Raw genomic sequence first — 20,827 nt, 5'->3', positions numbered from 1 at the left:
CGGAGGGGACAGTTAACATTAAGTAAAATAATAAACACAACACAAAACATAAAACACGGACAGTCGTGCATTCCAAACTGTTCATTCTTCGCGGTGTATTCTCCAAAGTGTTAAATGCAATGTTACAAAGGACATGCAAGCAACTGCCACACATAAATAAAGCATGTGCCCTTTTTTTTAAATTTGATTTTTTTCCCTGTGAACACAGTGGCCTACTACATGACTGCATTTTAACAAAAGTCATTCTGGTGTAGTATTTTTCAGGCGATACTTGGTGTAAGAAGTTTCAGAAGCGCTGCTCTAGATTATCCTTTGTGTGAATGCAGACAAGAGTAGAGCTTGGGGGATTGCAGTCTTGTGAGATGACACGAGCTGGATGGGTCCTTGTTATAGCTCCTTTCGCGTAGCTAGCTGAAATACACAGGGACAAGAGGCTGCCCTGGTCACTCTCACAGATGGAGATGTAATGGGGCCATGCACTGTCTCTGCTGACGGAGGTGTCTGGGAAAAATAGGACCTCTATAGTCCTACTGTCATTCTGGGGATATCATACTCTACTTAGCCGAGTGCCTCCAGGTGTTGCAGAAAGAAATGGAGAGGTTTTTGTCAGCGCTGTCTCTGTATATGCCCGGCATGATTTCATTTAAAAGGTTTTCCTATTTTCAGAATTAACATGACTACAAATATGTTTGTGCTGTGCCGAGAAAAGATTGGGATATTACAAAGCAAAATTCCAGCCCAAAAAATAAAAATCACACACTCTGAACTATAGCTCCAATGGAACTTTTACAACACGATTAGTTTGGTTTTGTAGCTGGTTGAGTTGTGTTACGGGTAGTTTGTATCAGTTGTGTTTTGAAACAGCTGTGTCTAAAAATAGGTGTGTAATAAGGGGGTGGGGGTTGTCTGATTCGTCGGACTCTATGGCAGAGAGGAACCTGAATGTCTACATCATGAATGTGAAAGTGGCCTTACCATTTATTTTTTTGTGGTACAATTCTGTTATATTTAACTCTTAAGTACAATGCATGTGCATTTAGCATTTTATCACTTTTTTTTCTGTCCTAAATATATTTGTCAGTCATTTGTTTTTGCACTGGGCAAAAATCCGAACCAGCCTCTGTGTTTGAAATGGATTCAATAAAAGGCAGCAGCACATTTTTCTCTTTTTATTCACTTAAGCGTATACTTTAAATACCGGTCCACCAAAACACAAACACGGGCCTGAATGTTGCTGTGCAATTACTAGCAATTTATCCAAGTGAGCGAGTAATGCAAAAACGGGGAGGGAGCGAACCTGACATTTGAAAGTTTCATGGAGGACGTGCTTGCACACGAAATTACGATTATTAAGCCTAATTGTTTTGGTGGCGTATTCTCAATAACTCAGAAAGTTCAGACCAGAAGCAACATCAGAGTGTAATGTTCAGTGGAAGAGATAAGACTACCCTGTGTTAGTATTTAGGTTTTTATTTTACGTTTTACACAAAACACAGCATTCAAAGCTCTGCCTTAATACCATGCTCTTAAAGTGTCGTGTAAATGAAAGAATAAAACGGGCACTGTTGTCTGTTTTCCCCCAAAATAATGAGACGAAACAAACAACTTTAAGCCAAATGATTGCAGATATAATGTTTGCCTTGAGTTTGAGAAATAGCTTTTCGAATAAGTGTTCACGCCTTGGCATTTGAAGGCTTTATAGATGGTATTTTACCGTGTGGGTACTTAACATGGATGTGTGGGCCTTTATCAGTGGAAATCGACACCCATCCTGCTTTGAGTAGTCATGATTGACAGGATGGATACATGCAAACCATCACTTCATGAAAATGTCAGCTTTCTCGGTGTGAATATGTGTGATTGCTTTGTGTTTATTTATTTATTTATTTTTTTATGTGGTCAACCAAAGCGCCGACCTGACTTGCGCTTCGCCTGTTTAAATGTGACAGATCTCACATGCTCTTTACCCCTTCACCTGTTAAAATGTGAAACATTTCAGAGTGGGAATCCACAGTGAAAGCAAAGTGTATGAATAAACGGCCCCGTTTCAGTTTTTTAAGAAGAGAAGGGAATGAGCAACAATTTCTGCTCGGCATGTGGCAGATGATTTGAGGTTTCCAAAAAGCTCGCCTTTCGTACTGGAGAGCCGGCAAGTGTTAAAGGATCACTCTGCACTCGCTGTCACCATGACAACACCAGTTCCATGTCCGAGTGGGTGTCCACACTTCATTTAGTAATCCTCATTGAATAACATTCAAACCGCTGTCTACATGCCAAGAGGGTCTAGGCTAGTAATCACGCCAAAGTGCAGCATGAAGCATCACTCCTAGAAATGTGGTTCTTTTTTTTTTTGGTGTGTTTTGTAGAGCTGGAAGTCAAGTGGCAGTTTTTTGTAGTCACTCTGTTAAGTTTATACGAGAAAATTATACCTCAAGTATTGTTTTCTCTCTCAGAGAACAATATTTGCACAACAGGCTTCACAACCTTTTCACACAACATTGGATGACACATTTCTGTCTCATTTTCAAAATCATTATCCCTCTTCAATACATTCCGTATAGTATAGTTGTCTCTCATTTACGATTTATCCATTTGTTTTCATATTGTATTTAATTGAAAGATGTTTGTTGTTTTTTTTTCTCTTTCTCCTTTCTTCTTCTTCTTTCTACATACATTCTTGCTGCTGGAGGCTGTAAATTTCCCCAGTGTGGGACGAATAAAGGATATCTTATCTTATCTTTATCATTACAAGTTTATGTCTGGTTAAGTTTTTATTCTCCAGTAAGAATACCACACACACACACACACATTCTGATATTTTACCCATGTGGATGCATTATTAAACAGCTATAGTATCCCTTTCAAAGCTTGAGGACTTGCAGTTAATTTTTCACAGTACTTGTAAATTTACAAAGTCATCAAATTGATGGCATCTGATCTTAGCACATGGGGGGAGGGAGACAGCTGAGTGGGAGTCATCACTATCTACACATCAGACGGCATGACTGTTTACCTTGATTACAGCCATGGGCACTTTGTAAACAAGATAACATTCATCTGTTTGTATGTGCAGGCTTTTTGCAGTCTGACTTGATTTTAGCAAACTGATCTGAACGTTTAGAAATGCGGAATGTGCTGCATCAGCTTGTGAAGAAATTACAAAATAAAACAGTGTTATCTGTGTATTATCGGTTGTTCAGCAATGGATTTCTTCACCATGTGTTGCAAAGTGATAAAGTACGTATAAAATAACGCCTGTTTTTGTTTCACTTATTTTGCTTGGTTTATGGTTCGGGACAACAATTTGCATCTTCCAGCTCTATAAAGTCTGATAATTTTATGCTGTAGCTTCTTGTTCTGAAAGGAGACATTATGCATTTTCTTCACAGTTTTAAACAGATTAAGGGGCCAGCAATGTTTCTTATAAGTGAGCTACTTGATGCCCCGCCCTACATATCGCCAGACAAATACTGTGCCTAGCTTTTGTTAGTGACTGTGACAAATGTATCTTGTGACTAGAAACCCCCTACTTTAATTCTCCAGTTTTTACAACAATTAAAAAAAAAATCTAATTTATTTCTTTCCAACCTTTTACTTATGCTACAGTTACATACTGTACATGCTGCTGCCTTTCATGCCGACACTGCAGGTTACATTCCCAGTCACAGCCAATTCCAAACCCGTTTAAAAAAAAAGTGGCTTGCATCACTCAAGGTGCAGCCGATATAAAGCTGTGTAAAACAAAACATGCCAGTGACTGTCTGTGGCCACCCCTGCTGCAACAGCATTTCTGCATAAACTCCACATTATTTATTTCAGTGCAAATGTTTAAATATGGAAAATAAACAGTAAAAGTAGGCCAGATTTAAAATATTTAAAACTTAATGAAGAGTGAGTACTCCTCATTGCACCCCAAGAATTGTTGGCAAGACGGAACGTTCAGGTGTTGCCACACCATGGCATGTTAAAAAAAAAAACTCTTATGGGATTAAGCAACGCAGCAGCCTCAAAGTCGTAATAGCCAAGTGAAAATGAAAGATTGATTAGGCCGTGAAGTGCCAATCCTACTCAAAAATAGCTCAGCACTTCTGTTCCAACTGAAGCCTGGATATTTAAAGTTTTTTTTTTTCCTTGCTAAGAAAGCAGTGTCTTTGAAGTGTGCATGTCTCCTCGGTAAGAAGCCGAGGAATATTTTAGTGGGAATGTCTAAGATGATCACACGCGGCAGTTTGGTGTGTTTAGGGGTCATTTCATGTCCAATCCATCGCCAACAATCCAAATTTACTAAAGATCGCTCATCGCTGGGGACATCTCAGCTCGATTCGTTTCTCTTTTTGCGCTTCTGACAGAAACGGGAGGAACAACAGTCATTTGATTTTGTCCCCATTTGGCATCGAAGCATTCAGTGATGGGTAGGGAAAAAATGTCTCATGCATTTGACGTTTAATTGAATGTTAGCAGAGCTATACTTGCAAAATATACTATGTGTCCAATATTGTTTTCCTCATATCATCATATTTTGTATTTAACCGGTGTGTATATATTCATCTATGCAAAAAGAAGTGTTACTGAAAAGGTAAAGGTACTCACTTCCTTGTCTCAATACCTGCCTGATGCAATGCAAGAAAATAAAATACCACCGACGGGGGAAGTTTTGATCCCTGTGAACTTTTTGTACTGATTTCATTTTGTTACATAACCTATAGCCTACCAGGGTAAAAGTATTTTTGATACATCTGTTTACATTGTCGGAATTGTGTTTGCGACCTCGGAACCTTGGAAGGTCAAATCCTCACAGTAGAACTCCTGTGGTACTATTAGGAGCTGAAAACATCGCTGGGAATAATCTAGTTAACCTGAGGATCGACAGTGCATCTTCAAGGGTCTGCGTGTATGAAATTGACACTTGATAGAATGATTTTGCTCTTAAGGAAAATGAATGTTGCTTCTTTTGTTTGTTTGTTTTTTAATGACAAGGTGTGCTCCTACATTGCAATTTTTTTTTATTTTTATTTTTTTTATGAGAAGGTGTGCTACTACTTTGCAATGATACCGAGAGGGGTTCGTTTTCTTATTGGTATGAAGATCTGAAAATTGAAAGACAAACTAAGAGTTCATTAGTAGTCTCACTGTTTTGTGCATCTGGCAGTTTTGGACAACTTGTTGAAGTGTGAATGTGATACAAAAAAATTCCAGCCTCCTAAAACTGATTAGGTAGTTCTCGGCTTCACAGAGAGAGTGGTGCATACGCTAGGTGAGTGTCTGCTTCTTAGCAAAGAGGAGGCCCTGAAATGGATTGCGGTGTACTCAAATTTTGGATAACAACATGAACAGAGTACATTGAGGCATCTCTTACGTGTTTTACAGCATATATTCCAGCATATATTCCATTTTTTTGCCATAATAATCAGCAAAATTCTCATGGATTTAGATCAATATAATTCCCCGTGTACAAAAGTAATGTCATCAAGGATTATGCCATGCCCAATGGCTGAGAGTTCATTTGTGATTGATTTTTGAGGGCTACTAAAAAAACTGCCAATGTGTCTTGGAGCTCTGGAGAAACAGATGTTTTCATGCCTCGACTTATTTTTAGCAAGTGAAATATACCTTTCACCTTCCATAAGTAGCTTCAGAAAATATTTATGTAACGTGGATATGCTGAGGATACAAGTGGATTCATTGGTAGAGATGACATAGGGATCTTTATACAGTCAAACCTCGGTTTTCGACCATAATCCATTCCAAAAGGCTGTTGAAAAACTGATTTGTTCTAAAACCGAAACCACGCTGTTTAAAAAAAAAATATTGAACAAGTCTGCTCACAATGGAACGCTACACGGGGAAGTGTCACTTCCTCATGTAAGGAAGGCGAGAGGAGTCAAGTGGCGCATTCAAGTGTACTCAGTTTGGTCGAGAACCAATTTTCGGTTGTAATCCGAGGCATAAAAAACGATTTAGTTGAGAACAGAGACGTTCGAAAACCGAGGTTTGATTGTATTTTTTATTTTTATTTATTTTATTTTTGGGTGAATTCGCTTGTCCACATTAAATGGAACATTGCTGTTTGTTGAGTGAAGAACTTCATGAACCTTGTCTGGGAAAAAAAGAACAACATCCCACTTATCCTATTATAACTCTTAAAAGGGCTCTTAAAACATTGCATTTGTATGAAAAGTTCAATACAGCAGCAATTAAACCTCTTTTAATTAATTTTAATTAAACTTTAAACCTGTTTTAACTTGTCACATTCAATTCATTTTATCATTCATTCAGTGTAAGCAAAAGTTTACTTTTACTGAAAACAGTCTGCGTAAAACGGTCAGTTGTGTATGAGGTTGTTGTACATCACAACTAGGATTTTTTTGTTTTGTCTGATTAAGACAGCGCTACATTTCTAACATTTTCTGAGAATATTGTTCTTCTGTATTGGTGAAAATTGAGGAGTGTTGTCAAGCAGAATTGAGCAGACACTGCTCTTGGCCTAAGTTAGAGTTTCAAATCCTCTTATACCGTGTCATCTTTTATAGCATTTGGATAAAGCTATTGTGTACTTTTGTTCTATCTGGACCATATCCCGAATGAATTTTATAATGACCGAGAACAAACAATACTATGCAAAGAGTACAGGGTGAGATTTGGCTATTCTAAATGGGAGGCATAAAATCACATTTTAATTTCATTCAATTCATTTATGAGAAATAATTGTTTGTTTGTGTGTTTTTACATCCATTGTAAATGTCTGTACCAGGTTGCTGTTTCTTGGCATATGCACGGTGGTTTGGCAACCCGCTTAGAGATTTTATAGTCACTTAGTAATACTCTGCTTGTTGCTTTAGAACCACTGCCAAACATGTAACCTTGCTAGAGGTGTCTGGTGTTTAAAATAAGCTTTGTGTGTTGTCCCTTTCCAACAGTTGTGATCCACACCGTGGGTCCGGTTGCCAGAGGTCATGTGGGCCCCACTGAGACCAATGACCTCACTTCCTGCTACCAGAACTCCCTCAGGCTGGTGAAGGAGTATGGCTTGAGCACTGTGGTGAGTGCGGACATATTTTTAATGGAACTCTTGACTTTGACTAAACCGGCCTCTCAACGAATAAGACATGTTTATTATTATTATTATTATTATTATTTCATCAAATTTGAGGTATCCAAACAAAATATTGTTGCGTTACAGCAAATCTTCTAAAAATGACATGATTGGGGGTTCTAAACAAAAGCAATAGATAGTGCAACAAAATGATCTGTCGGCTGCATATTGTTGTGACTAAATGATAGGTAAGTCCTCCCCCCTTCATTATGATGCTCAACAGTGTCACTTTTACACCTCCCGCCGTTTGTCTGTTTTGTCAGCGTTTTAAAGCTGCTCGCGTTTTTTAAACATAGCATGGGGAAAAAAAAGTTGGCTTGAATGACTAATGTGTATGGGGCGACATTTATTTGCTCAGAAACATGTTTTTTTCATGTTTTATCATTTTTTAAAATGTGTATACCCGATTCAAAATGTGTGTTGTTTAAACATGAAGCATGTTCTTCATTGATCATACCGCTCCATGTATATCCACAAACAGTGGGATGATGTGGCTAAATAGAGACATTGTAAAGGTATTAAAAAAATAAATACAGTAGTACTCATACTTTCTCATTCAAATATTTGAAATGTTGCTGAAGCATGGCAGCTTTACATGACAGAATGGCAACACAATCCACAGCTAGCTGTGTTTTATTGTTTCGAGACTCACCCGTTTTTATATATTTTCCCGAGCTCATCAAGGGTAAGCAAATCAGTCTCTTTCTTAAAGTAGCCACAAATCAAATTTTTAGTGTCAGCCTTCGGCCCCCTCAACCTCATCAGAATCCAATCAATGGAAGTACTTGCCAGCATCGACGGGAGACACTGATTAGTTCCAGTTTCATTAAAGATGATTGTGAAAAAATTCCTGCACTGATGATGAATCATTGTGCCCATGATACTCTCTCCAGGTAGCAATTAAAAGGATGTTGAAAGCGAGAGACAGAGTTAGAAGCACTTTTGATGTTGTATCAATTGCTGATATTTTCAAGTATTCGCACTTTGGCACAATGGCGCTGCTGCTTGTGCTGTGGCTGATTCCAATATAGTAGTGAGCCAATCCATTGTGCATGTCCATTGACATGTATTTTGGAGTGAAACGTGGCAGATATCACCGTGTCTACATAGATGTAACACCTTCAACAACCTGCAAGCACACATGGTTGGACATGTGTCGGAGATGAAATGAAATCACACCAGCAAGTCTCATATCAGTGTCAAGCAGGTTGCGAGTCTTTTCGTCCCGGGCAAGTCAAGTCCCAGCTCAAATTACTTCATGCATGCAGTCTTATTTACAGTATATGGTATTTATAAAGAAAAAAGACCAGTAAAGTTGTATAATTCTATGATTGCTTATTTCACCCAACCTGTATGCAGGTGTGAATGTATAACATGTCAAAATAATGAAAGACTCTTGTCCTCAAGTGGAGCACGTTGTGGCCTCCACGGGTGAAAAGCCTCTGAACTAGGTGCTCTCATTGCAATCGGAATATATATATATATATATATATATATATATATATATATATATATATATATATATATATATATATATATATATATATATATATATATATATATATATTTGCATTTTTGAAATGCATCTTTTACGAATCATCATTCATTCATTTGTAAAGTGTTTTTTTTTGTTTTTTTTTACAAATCTTACCATGTCAACCTGAATTTTAAAACCTTGCATATTCCGTCTCCTGTATTAAACTTATAATTGCTGAATTTTACACCCAGATTTATTCCATGCTCTGTTTTAATTGAAGTTCACCCCATTTTAAAACCATTGCTGCTTCAACCACTCAATCATGAATTAACTTTTTCAAATCACATTGACATTCATGAATATGTCACTGGGTAAGGCAAACCAGCTTGTGGTGTATAGCACATTTCATGCACACCGCATGATTGACTGCGTTTAAAAATAAGTACAGTAATAGATACTGGGCAGACTGTCTCTTCAAATCGCAAGTAGTTATCTTTGATGAGCAAATTTAGCATCGCACACGTATTAATTACTCTACTACCATCTTTATATTAGTACGGCCAATATTTAAGCGTGCCACTTGGAAGCAGAACAGTTTGATACCATCACTTGTTCCACACAGTGTAAAATCCAGCCTTGGTTTTGGCATTGAGGAGAAACAGCCATCTCATGAAATTCAAACATGAACTATACCATGGGATCACATTTTAGTTACCGTTTACCTTGGAGGGCCGTTATGACTGAAACCATATAAAAATGATTTATTCAACTTTTGTTTCATTTTCCCTAATGAGGGGTTTGGTCACAAGAAAATGCTTCCAATATGTGTCTAATTAATTAAATATGAGAAAAATCTGGTGGAGATTTTAGCAAGCATCATGGAAGTGGACATGTTTAATTTGCTTTCGTGGGCCACATAAACTGATGTGGTGGGCCAGATCTGGACCCCAGGCCTTGAGTTTGGCACCTGTGATATAAATGGTACAATTTAGGTTTGTGGGCCTTAAACACCCAATCCACTCCTGCATCAATCATTGCTTTAATTTCTCAAGTTTGACTTGAGTAGTCGGATTTCTTTATTTATTTTTACAATATTATCTATATTTGTTAGAAGCGGAGGTTCTGTTTTTAAACAGCTGTCTGGATTATTTTTAATGTCTTTATACAGCTGTTTTGCATTAAGTGAAAATGGTGGTGCTCTGTGATTGACTGGCCTTGCACAATGAGCCTAGTCATTCCATTGTCATAGCCACCGTGCTTTCCATCAAGCCGCAAGGGCACCGTTGCACCAGCACTCATTTTGCCACAAAGAAAAGATAAAATGACTCTATTTGTGCTCATGCAAACATGTAGGTTTTGCTGATTTGGACTGCATTGATATGCAAGCGGTACATAAAGAGCATGTCTGGCGAAACCCCCTTTTATACTGAACCCAGAACAGAAAGTGTAACCTCAATATAATTCATTTTTAATGAAGGCAAACAGTTTCTTCAGTCATTGCTGTCTTGGTTGTTTCACAAAGTGGAGAATGGATTGGGGGGACGGCGACAAAGGGATTGGCTACGTTTTGGGAACCTAGACGGCCTGGCTGCCTAATGGGGATTCCAGGGCATTACAAAGGAATATGAGGCAAAACAACGCCTAACACAAAATAAACTTCAGCATGAAGGATTAAAACCAGCCGTTAATCTCTTTTTCTTAAAGCCCAAAGCCATTCTTCAGGCCATGAAACGAGTATGGGTGCTGCAGTTGCAATGCCCACAGCCAAATCTTCTCCTGACTGTAGCGTGTCAGGACAGAGAAGTAAATGCCAGTGCATTGTGCAGCTGAAAAAGGACTTCCCTTACCTCAGGGCAGCTCAATGTGTATGACTGAACAACTGCTAAGATCCCTCAAAGACGGAAATTAGTTTTAAGAGTTGTTCCTGTCTCCAAACTAATGTTGCACTGATACCAAAGTAATATAGCACTGCTTGGGAAAAAAATAGGTAACTCTCATAGGTGTCGCTTCTTTAGTTGTGTTCTTACCGGCAGTCCCCGAATAATGGGTCGTATATCTTTTAACTGCCAATATAGGTGTGTTGAGGGCGGCACAACAAACTACGGATCGGTTGATTCCTGATCTGAAACTTTCAAAACATTTAACAGCTGCTTGAGGGCAGTTAAACAGTTTTTGTATTCCGAATTTCCCCCTGGTGTTTTTGGTTTGATGTCAATGTGACACAGGCCTGATTTTCTCTTTCAAAATGACAACAATCCCAAGATGAAAATAACATTGATCTACAACTATCAAGTTAAAGGTGCAGGCTTTAACGACTTCAATGTGTGTCAGTTCTTGGATGAATATCATAGTGGTAGGTAATATAGGTGGCTGGCAAGCATGCCCCCCAAAGCGTTTGGCTTCAGTGCATGCTGGAAAGCAATCGTGCATTTTTGGTATTTATGTCCTTGTGTACATAAATCCTGTATGGACGAAACTGCTTCGACCTTGAGGCATTGTGTGAGTGTGTGTGCGTCTGTGTGGGTGTTAGTGATCTTTTATGTGTATTTCTTCTTTGCCTTAAGAGAACTGTTATGCTTCAGTTCAGTGCTTTTCTCCTTTGCTGTGGCTGAAAGAGCATCAGGCAGGCTGTCACACCTCCCTGGGCTCTGACTGACCACATCCCGCAGCCTGGATGTCAGTGTAGCGGACTTGGCTCGTCAATACTGCATGGTGGAGTTAGGAGGGGGCTGTGGAGAGCCTGTAAGTAAGGTTGGAGTGTGCCATGTTGTCAAACAGCCCCCTCATCTGCTCATTGCTTGTCACTCAACATTGTTTGAGCCGAAAAGGAAACTGATGTAACATACAGATCCAGGCATACAGAGTATAGGGGAATAGATTCTAAACTTTTCTAAAATTTTCAGTCTCTGAAATAAATTGAAGATTGCTGTCGTCGTGGACCAATGAAAATGAGGCTAAGTATGTCATTGGGGTCATCTGGTGGGCAGGTGGATTCTTTCCTTCATTGAAGCCCACAATGTCTCTAAATGGCTCAGCGGTATACCCATAGTCCCCGGTACAGCCCCTGAATGCCATACTGTCCTTGTCCCCCATGGACTTTGCATGATGAGGCTGTCCTTCTCCCTGAGCCAGGTGTGTGCCTGGCTGCATGCCATCTGTCTTGATCCCCGTGCCCTGTTGTTGTAGTTGCGTCTGATCTAGTCGCAGTTGCTGCTTTGTCGGCAGCACTTTACAGTGTCTTCATGGCCTGCTGGAGAGGGTGCCCCTTCACCCCTCTTTTCCTCAACAGACTCGGGGTACATGTTGTCACAAATGTCCTGCATCCCACCTCAATCGGGAAGAATCTAGATGCTTCAGCTGTCAAGTGCAAATATTTGGTTGTCTTCTGATCATAAGCCAGTTGAACCCACATCTTCCCATGGAGCTGTCATCTCCACAACGCAAGCCATCTTTGCTTTTGGAGGCCACAGCAACAAAACTGCCATTAATGTTATAGCCACTATTTCTTGGGGAACAGAATTTTTATTTATTTATTTTTAATCATCAAAGTTCTTCCACTCTATCGTCCAGTGTCCAATCTCCAGCAGCTTTTTCTTTCTTGAAATTGGCCTGCTAATACAACCTGTAGAAAGGACCTTCCTGCTGAGATACAGTATGTGGTGGCTTGCTTCTGTTCCACTGTTAATCCCAATCTCAGAGTTCTTGGTTATGCTGCAAGGTGCATGCAGGATATGCTCTGTACCACTGTTTTTTTTTGTTTTTTCAGGGAAAGGTAGCAGGCCGTATGTGACTGATAAAGAAATTCAACATGCTCCCTTCATCTGCCAGATGTCATGACAGCTGAGCTTTTTTCTTCTGCAGGCTGTCCCTGTTGGTCCGGTTCCCCGGCCTTGCCATAGAAACAGTTTTGCCATGACGTTGTGCCTCCCCCCTACCTCATGACCTCTTCAACCAAAAGCTCTCTCTTTTTTACTGATGTTGCTTTGTGTCACTTTTGGGAAGTGCCAGAGACCCATGCTCCCATAATAGACTTGGCCAAACACATTCCTAAACCAATTCAATGCTCTGAATCACAATATCAATATTTTTTCGATGTATTGTGCAGCCCAAGAGCTGATAACCTGTTCCAACTTCTTCCACATTGTTGTTGGAGTTTTTGTATACTGTTAAAGGCCACAACGGTATTGGAAAACTTGAGTTTTCCTGGCAACAAGGTCTTATTGAGTCTGTCTTTGAGCTATGCTTTCCACCCCCGGCTGAGGAAAGAAAAGCAAGGCAAGCAAAGAAATGTTTACTGGATTGAATGAGTTAACTTGTCATGCTCGGTGTTCTCAGAGGAAAGTAATGTAACTCACTTGCATTGTGTGTGTGTGTGTGTGTGTGTGTGTGTGTGTGTGTGTGTGTGTGTGTGTGTGTGTGTGTGTGTGTGTGTGTGTGCGTGCGTGCGTGCGTGCGCGTGTGTGCGTGTGTGCGTGCGTGCGCGTATATTTTATCACCTATTCACTTCTGTAGGTAAATTCTAAAAATGCACTCGTGTGTAAAGTCAGACCTTTGGGGAGGGAAGGTCCTCTCTGAAGAGCTTGCAGTACATGCAAGTGAGGACACAGTTAATGCAGGTCCCCTGTCGTGTTTAGTTATGGAAGGCTGCTCATATTTTCCCCTGGAAGCAAATGTAGCATCTGTCAGGCAGAAACTGAGTGACTGACTGACAGTGTGGAGGGGGACGCCACCATCTGGAAGCCATTCAGCCTTTGACTATGCTTCGTTTTAAAGACCATATCAACTCACCTCTTAGAATGTGACCTTTAGAATTAAAAAAAAAGACTGGTATTCATTTTAGAAAGCCTTAGTCATTAGAAAGTCTTTAACTTTACTGTGTAGCAAGGATTTTCATCGCAAGATAACATTGCTTTAAAAGATACAAGATTTAATGTTGAGCAATGATCTTGTGGGCTAAGTCAGTCTTGTTGTCTCTAATTTGATGCTGACAAGGTACAATTTTATGTGTTGTGCAAATATCTGTCATTAAGATGTGGAGTGCATTGGGCTGGCAGCTGTCAGTGTGGAAAGTGACAGGGTCACAGACTACATTTAGAGCCCTTCTCTCTGACTCCCAGGCAGCCCTGGAAGTGTTTTGTAGTCATAACATATTGGTGTTGAAGAGATCCAACAGAGAAGCCACAAATTGCCCGTTGAGAACAATCTTAAAAGCCAAGTGGATTGGAGATGAATGGTGTTGAATGATAGGATTAGCCGCTCCTCTCTGTGGGCTTATTCCAAGGCGAGGAGGAGCATTAGTGCCCATTCATTTTACCCAGAATGCATTCCCACAAACAATTTGATACAGTTACACATGCACGTGTATACCCTGCTTGACAATGATGGCCACTATGAGATAATCTTCTTAAAACAAGAACAGCATCGACATAAGCATCAGTCAGTCAAGGGACTTTTTTTGTTGGGATATGATGACAGTAATCCTACATTGCACAAAGATTCATTTCTTTTTTTACGTGGTGGAGGGCTGGCACATGTTCAGAAGAAAATTGGAATACAGATTCATTTTCTCTTTCAAGCATTTGAGTTTGACCATTGTTGATTATAAAATGTTGCCATGTGACAGGAGTTAACCTCCTGTTTCACTGATATGGCTTGTCTCACAAAAAAAAGCAATTCATTGGCATTTATAGCCAGTTATTTTAACAAATACTGGATTTTGTATTACATGCATGACACAATGTGGTCAAGCATAATAAAATGACTCCACTTATGGGGCTCATGGTGGTGGTCTACACTTGACTGTGAGGTATTCTTTTTTAAAAAAAACAACAACAATGCAGTAAATTTATGTCATTATTTACGGTATGCTTAAAAAAGTACAATCAAACAGAACTGCTTGTGTTCAACTCCCCAAGTGCTTAATTATCCTGAATTCACTAACTGGACATGTTCCGCAAAAAAAAAAAAAAAGTTTTTTCTGCTTTCAACATCTTTCTTAAACAATAATTTTACAGAAGTGATAAACATGTAATAAAGAGCCAGCTTTGGCATCTGATCACATCTTTGCTGAAGGTTAATTAGACTGAAGCTTTCAAAAAGGTCACTGCGCCATTTAAATTAGTCATTGCTATTTGTCTGATCTGAATCACGAGCAACACTGGGCCAATTAGATTAAATTACACTGATAGTAGTTGCGGTGGCCTGCCAGTTTACGCTAATGACCATGGGAACGCCAATTACACCACCACCCTTTCTCCGAAGGACGCAATAGCAGCAAGCTTCAGCCTCAGATCTGGTTGGAAGAACCAGGGCCAAATAACATCTTTCACTTACAGAGAGAACTGCAGTACTTTATTTTTATTTTTTTTGTATGGTGAAATATGTAAAATGTAGCATTTTCACATACCTCAGGAGGCGTAATCGCAGTTGGAGATCGAAACACTAATCTCTTGAGTCTCTGTGTAGAGTGGACTTAGGGTATATGAGCATCCAATGTGTTGATTACAAGTGTGGAAGCCAAGAGCAATCACCAGGAAGCTGAGCTCTGCCGTGAACAAAGGGAACTCCATGTGGATACTTTACTTGGGGAAAATGGCAGCATTCCTCTTTTAGACGAATGGGCTGTAACTATAATGAAGTGGCCTCAAATTATTTAAGTAGCAGAGGGAAGACTCAAGTTTGGGATTCAAACTGCTTTCACTAAATCTTTTTTCTTTGACTGCCGGCTGTGCAGAGCTCCTGGAGACAGTGTTCTGAATTTCTATAAGGTTCATCTGTCCCTTGTCTGAGCCATCTGAGAATTCAACCGACAGCTCGCACCCAACTGAGGGACTATCAGAGGAAGTTGTTGATTAAACAGATGTCGTTCCTACGAAACGCCATGAGACAAGAATACCACAACAAGCACACATTAATTAAACATACCTGAAGAATGCAGGCCACAAAACAGAACAAAAGATGTTTCTATCTTTGTCTCTGCGTCACAGTAGGAAGGAGAAAGTCCCTGTTTTTGTCTCCCCCACTTTGACTTCTTTGAATAATTGTTGTCACATACGCAGGAGTTCTTGTTTTACATTGTAATTGTTACAATCAAAAATCATTGCACCCCAAAGTGCTGTATGGTCACGTTTGTAAATTGTTGGGGTTCGAGATACTGTATAACGGTGGATATGCTTGCCACTCACCATGCTGTTATCAACAAACTGAACAAAAGATCATTTCTAGCTCCTAAGAAAAATGAGCAATGTCATATGGCGTGTTGTTACGGATTTTGAAAGGGAACATGAACTACAAATTAGCAGTTAGTTTCAATGCACATTGTTTGACATAAATGATTGTAAAATAATACGCTTAACATGCTAGCGTTAATGAGCCCCCCCCCCCCCCCCCGCCAGTTTACTACTTAAATGAGTCTAATAAGCTTTTTCTTTCCGGCTTTAATACAAGAATTATTATTTTATATTATTTAAAAAAAATTTGAGCCAGACATAGAAACCAACATCATACTTGCCAGGGCCAAGTCCATGAAACTGATGTATCACAGTGATTCATTTCAACAAGCTTGCACTCAATTATATTTTACGGTCACAGTGCCCACCTTAACAGATGTGTTTAGTCAAGTTACAAGGCCTTTTCGCTGTTCTTTGACACACCAGGGACATTTCGTCTCACGCTGGCTCTATACAACACGAGATGTTTCCATGGGACAACAATCAAAGCGCACCTCAGATTAGGATAAACGATAAAAGACTAATGCTTATGCATATGTTGAAAGATTCTGTCTACACTAAATAAAGAACAAAAATGGTTGATACTTTGTGATGAAAGGGTGACCGTTTCAAATGTGCATGCTTGCCCATCATCTTTATAGTTATTATTGACCTATTCAACCGGAAACTATGCGAGGAGTCAGTCCACTCGACTGTGTCTTTGTTTTACAAGACAATGCTCGAGGTCTAGGGACAGGGGTACCCCCTGGATGGGGGGCCACGTGGAAAGTTATCAGTTCGAGCCTCACCTTGGTTTTCCAACAATGTGAAAATAAAATTTTCTCAAACGTCTGTCGGTCATGAGCCCAGAGAATCGTCATCACCTCTCTACACACTCATGCACACACGCACACGCACTTCCGGCACCCCGGAATAGAGATGACAGGTAATGCAAGCAGTGGACCAGTATCCCTCATATATGGTGTGATTGCATAATCACTAGAAAAAAACATTAGAAATCCATATTCAGCATAAGTTACCATCTATCAATTACATTTTCAATACCGCCTCACATATCCATTGCAAATTCCGCGAGACCCTGCAACCTATGGTTAGACCTACTACTTTGTTTTCATAAGCAGGTTCGTAAAATGAAATTATCAAAACACCAACAGTCTCCCTACAGGCTCCAGTGATGATTTTAATCAGACACACCATTGTTTATGCTTTGTATGTATTTCTTTAATTACAGTGCTACTACCTTTGCATGCACCTTTGCAGCTTTAGTGCCGTTATTATCTCCCAAGGTCGTAGCTAACGAGGGCTGACACACTGTGCCTGGCTGGTGCTGATTGACTCTCACTTTTAAGCTTGCTCAATGCAGACCTACTCAGCAATTCAGGGCCACGTCGGTTCCGCTATATGGAGAGATTTTAGCAGTTCCGTTCTACGACGACTCGACTGGTTTTCTGTGGACTGAATAGGCTAAGGCAAGATAGGTTAAAGTTGGGGTGGGTGATGTAAAAAATAAAGAGAGATCAGGAAAGCTTGATGTGTCGTATGCAAATGTCTACCATTTACAACTACGACCGCAGTCCGAATGGGGCTGGCGGGAATTCTTTTATTTGATACATGGTGATTTGTGCCACATACTCCACGCTGGAATATGTAAACTGTGGACGGTCCTCCACACCGATGGTAAGAGAAATACAGCTGTTAGAACCATTATTGTATATACATTTGAAGTGATAACAAATGCAACCACCATCTTTTGACATTTGTTTCTACACGTTCTACACATACATCGCTAATGCAGTTATGACACGGAGTGGGACTGTGCAAGACTGAATGTTAAGTTGATTTTCACCAGCAGTACATAAGAGTAAATCATGTGTGGGACAAGACATACTATATATGTTTATATGTGTGTTTGGTCCCAGTGGCCGTGATGACTTGGGTCCCCCGGCACCTTCTCAAACTCATACTTCATAAACTTTGCTCTCAGCCTTTTGTGGATTCATCTTCATGACAACTGTTGTGGCTAGCTCCCAGCTCAGTGGTGTTACATGTGTGGCTGAAATTGTACCTAAACTACAAAATCAATCGACTGGGTGCCAGGGTTGGGCATTCCAATCTTGAATTGAAGTGAATCACACTTTTTGTGCTCCTCTTTCATGATGGTTCAACCTTAGTTTATTGTGGGAAACTTGAGATATAATGTTTCTCCCAATATTATTGTTAGTATTAAATGATTATAAAGTTGGCCAGCCGAAGTCGTGATTTTGAGTGATTTAGGTGATTAATTGTTGCTTTCATTTTTCGCACTGGTTTAAATGTCACGGTAACCTTTTGTGAGTGATGCTGAAACAATAAGCGCTATATTGTGTTGTGAAAGCTGAATCAAACCTTCCCTATCACATACAAATGAGCCTATAGAATATTTAGTCAGCACACAATGCTAAATGAAGAGAAATCCCACCAAGAAGCGAGAGGTATATTTTTTGCACACGGTGTGAGACGCCAGATAACCTCCTAATCTCACCAGGCGTAATATCGAATGTCACATCGAGACACCCCTGATAATAACATCAGGCATGAAATAGATTCTAGGCCTTTCTCATTTTGTGTCAAAGGCTTTCCTCAAGAGAGCAACGAGCGTGAGATGGAGAGTGCAGGACGATACATAGTAAGAATGGGTCTCATCATATTAAAATTCATTTCAAAAGAAAAAAAACCCTTAATACCAGACATTCATAGACATCATTTCCACTGAATGGCCTGTGGTTGTGTCTTTTGAGTGGATTTTATATTTATTGATTTTTAACACTGACTTGTAGTTGTATGATGGCATGCACCCACTCAGTCAGTACCGACCTCTCCAGAGGACAGTCAATTTGAATATGGAACAAGCAGTTCATCAGATAATTATCTTGACACAAGGTTGTCTTTTTTTATCTGGACTCGGCACACCTAATTCCCCCAGCAATTAAAAAATGCAAAACAAACATTAGTCGTATTTTTCAATCTGTTATATAGTGAAGTGGCCCTATTATTAAATTGACGAGAAGTACCTTGAGATAAGTGTACACCTCAGATCGTTTTCGCTTAATCAAGGCCATTATGAGTCTAGAATGTGACGCATTATTGGCCGTCGACCTGCTGTGCACGGCAAGGGACAAGCAAAGAGGAATGTGTGTTGATCTGGCATAGATCAGGTATAATGACCTCCACATTGGACTCTTACTGAGCTTTAATTATGAGCCACATTAATACTAATTACGATTCTCTCTGTTTTTAAACCCATGCTTCATTAATTATAATGATCTGTCACCAAAAAAAAAAAAAGTAGTGTAATCTGTGTACCTTGTGATGATGTACATTTTCCCCGGTACCAATTTGTTTGGTGCTGTCGAAACATGAGCCACCGTTGCTCCAAAGTAATGTTCTGCTCCAAAAACATGTGATGTATTTGCTGCAGAGAAAATGGTTGTTCCAGTTTTAGTAACTAATTAATGCTTTATCAATATTAATGGTGAACTCCACATTTAGAAAAATGTAATTAGCTGCATTATCCTCTGGCCATTTGTGGGATAAAAATAAAAAAAAAGTTATCTGTATCGTTCGGTTCGGGCAACAACTCTAGTTTCTGACCAAGTGGTGAAATCTACAGCTGTGACAATGCACTCATTGTAGAGCCAAACAGCAAATGAGAACCCTACTCAGTATGCGCTGCTTTTTATTCCTCTTGAAATATGGAAAGTGGTGAATAGATCGTGTCATAATTCACGGGGGCCACCTGGTGATTCCCTCTGCGGCATTGCTGTTTCCTCTCAGCCAGCTGCTCCCTATACTTTCAATCAATGGGCAGTCGGTGCTGCTGCGATTCACCGTGACCTTGAGCGGCGTGTTCCTTCTCTTTGGTCGGAATTTTTCTGGGCACAGGATCCTTTGTTATTCCCCTTTATTCAGACACACACCTGCGCTCAGACCAAAATCATTATGCAGAGCAACTTTGGGAATTTAGAGCATTTAAGGAACATTCCATACTCATAGATGTTCCCCTTGACTGTCACTCTTCTTACCTCAACTGTGCATCGCCTGCTAGTTTCGCTCTCTTATTCAGCACTAATCTAGATGAGTTATGTGTAAAGATGTAGTTATAAAATATAAGGTAGGTTAGGTATTGTCTTTTTTATATTGTTGGCCTCTTTTCATTTGAACCTGTGGAGGAGACTTTACAGTCACAGTCAGCAACGGCCCTGATGATCTCTAAAAGATGACGCTCAGAGACTATCCTGTGGCACTCTGCGTGTTAAGAATCATTTAATCTCCCGTTCTCCCTGGTCTGCTCAGAAAACGCGATGACCAAACAATAGCTCATGTTCAACTTCTTTCCTATTTATAATCATTTAACGCAAAGGACGGCCAACCCAGATACTCTTGTGATGGTGAGGTGGAAAGGAACTGTTGTGCAGAGGTCCAAAAGTTCGTGTTGAGTCCTTTGACAACATCTCTGGCATGTCATCAACGGTAGAGTTCAGCAGATATATATTTTGTCTGCTTTTTGTTTTCTGACAGTCTGAATGCCTTGTGGCACCGTGCTACCTCTCACGGTCAATTTTAGCATGACGACACACTTCTGGTTTGAAGGGCGAGGCAACTGGCCATGGACATGTTGTGCATGGTGTGCTGTCTTGGACATTTTGAGAACACCACACATTTTCAACGGTAAGAGCGCGAGTCAGATACGTCCTCGCTATGCGTGGGATCACTCAAATTTTAAAGATTGGTGAATCAATTAGAAATCCATATGTGTGTACCCGGCTTTAACCGGCCATCAACGTTGATTGTGTGGGCTGCTTCAGGATGGCCCCCTTCCTGTTCTGTGGCAACAGTGACATTTATTTGAAGGTGAGCCTGTTCCCGGTATACTCGCCTCCACCTGCCAGTCAGAACTTATGCGCATCATCAGAGATGGGTCCTTTTCTCTATTTTGCTGGTCAGTCCTCTGTCCGCAACCCGGGGTACCCTTCCATCACCGTCCCTCTT

General features: G+C 40.1%; 1 protein-coding gene across 3 annotated transcripts in view; it reads left to right on the top strand.

Moving 5' to 3' along the window:
- The window catches only part of macrod2 (mono-ADP ribosylhydrolase 2), a 384,195-nt gene that overhangs the window by 240,316 nt on the left and 123,052 nt on the right, over window positions 1-20,827 (top strand). For all 3 annotated transcript variants that reach the window (XM_052079641.1, XM_052079640.1, XM_052079639.1), the window contains one exon: window positions 6,918-7,039. In XM_052079641.1, coding sequence (XP_051935601.1) covers window positions 6,918-7,039 — 122 coding nt within the window. The remainder of the gene's footprint in view (window positions 1-6,917; window positions 7,040-20,827) is intronic.

This window comes from Hippocampus zosterae, chromosome 11 (assembly GCF_025434085.1).
Source record: "Hippocampus zosterae strain Florida chromosome 11, ASM2543408v3, whole genome shotgun sequence".
Classification (NCBI taxonomy): Eukaryota; Metazoa; Chordata; class Actinopteri; order Syngnathiformes; family Syngnathidae; genus Hippocampus; species Hippocampus zosterae.
This window is presented reverse-complemented; position numbering and strand designations above follow the sequence as displayed.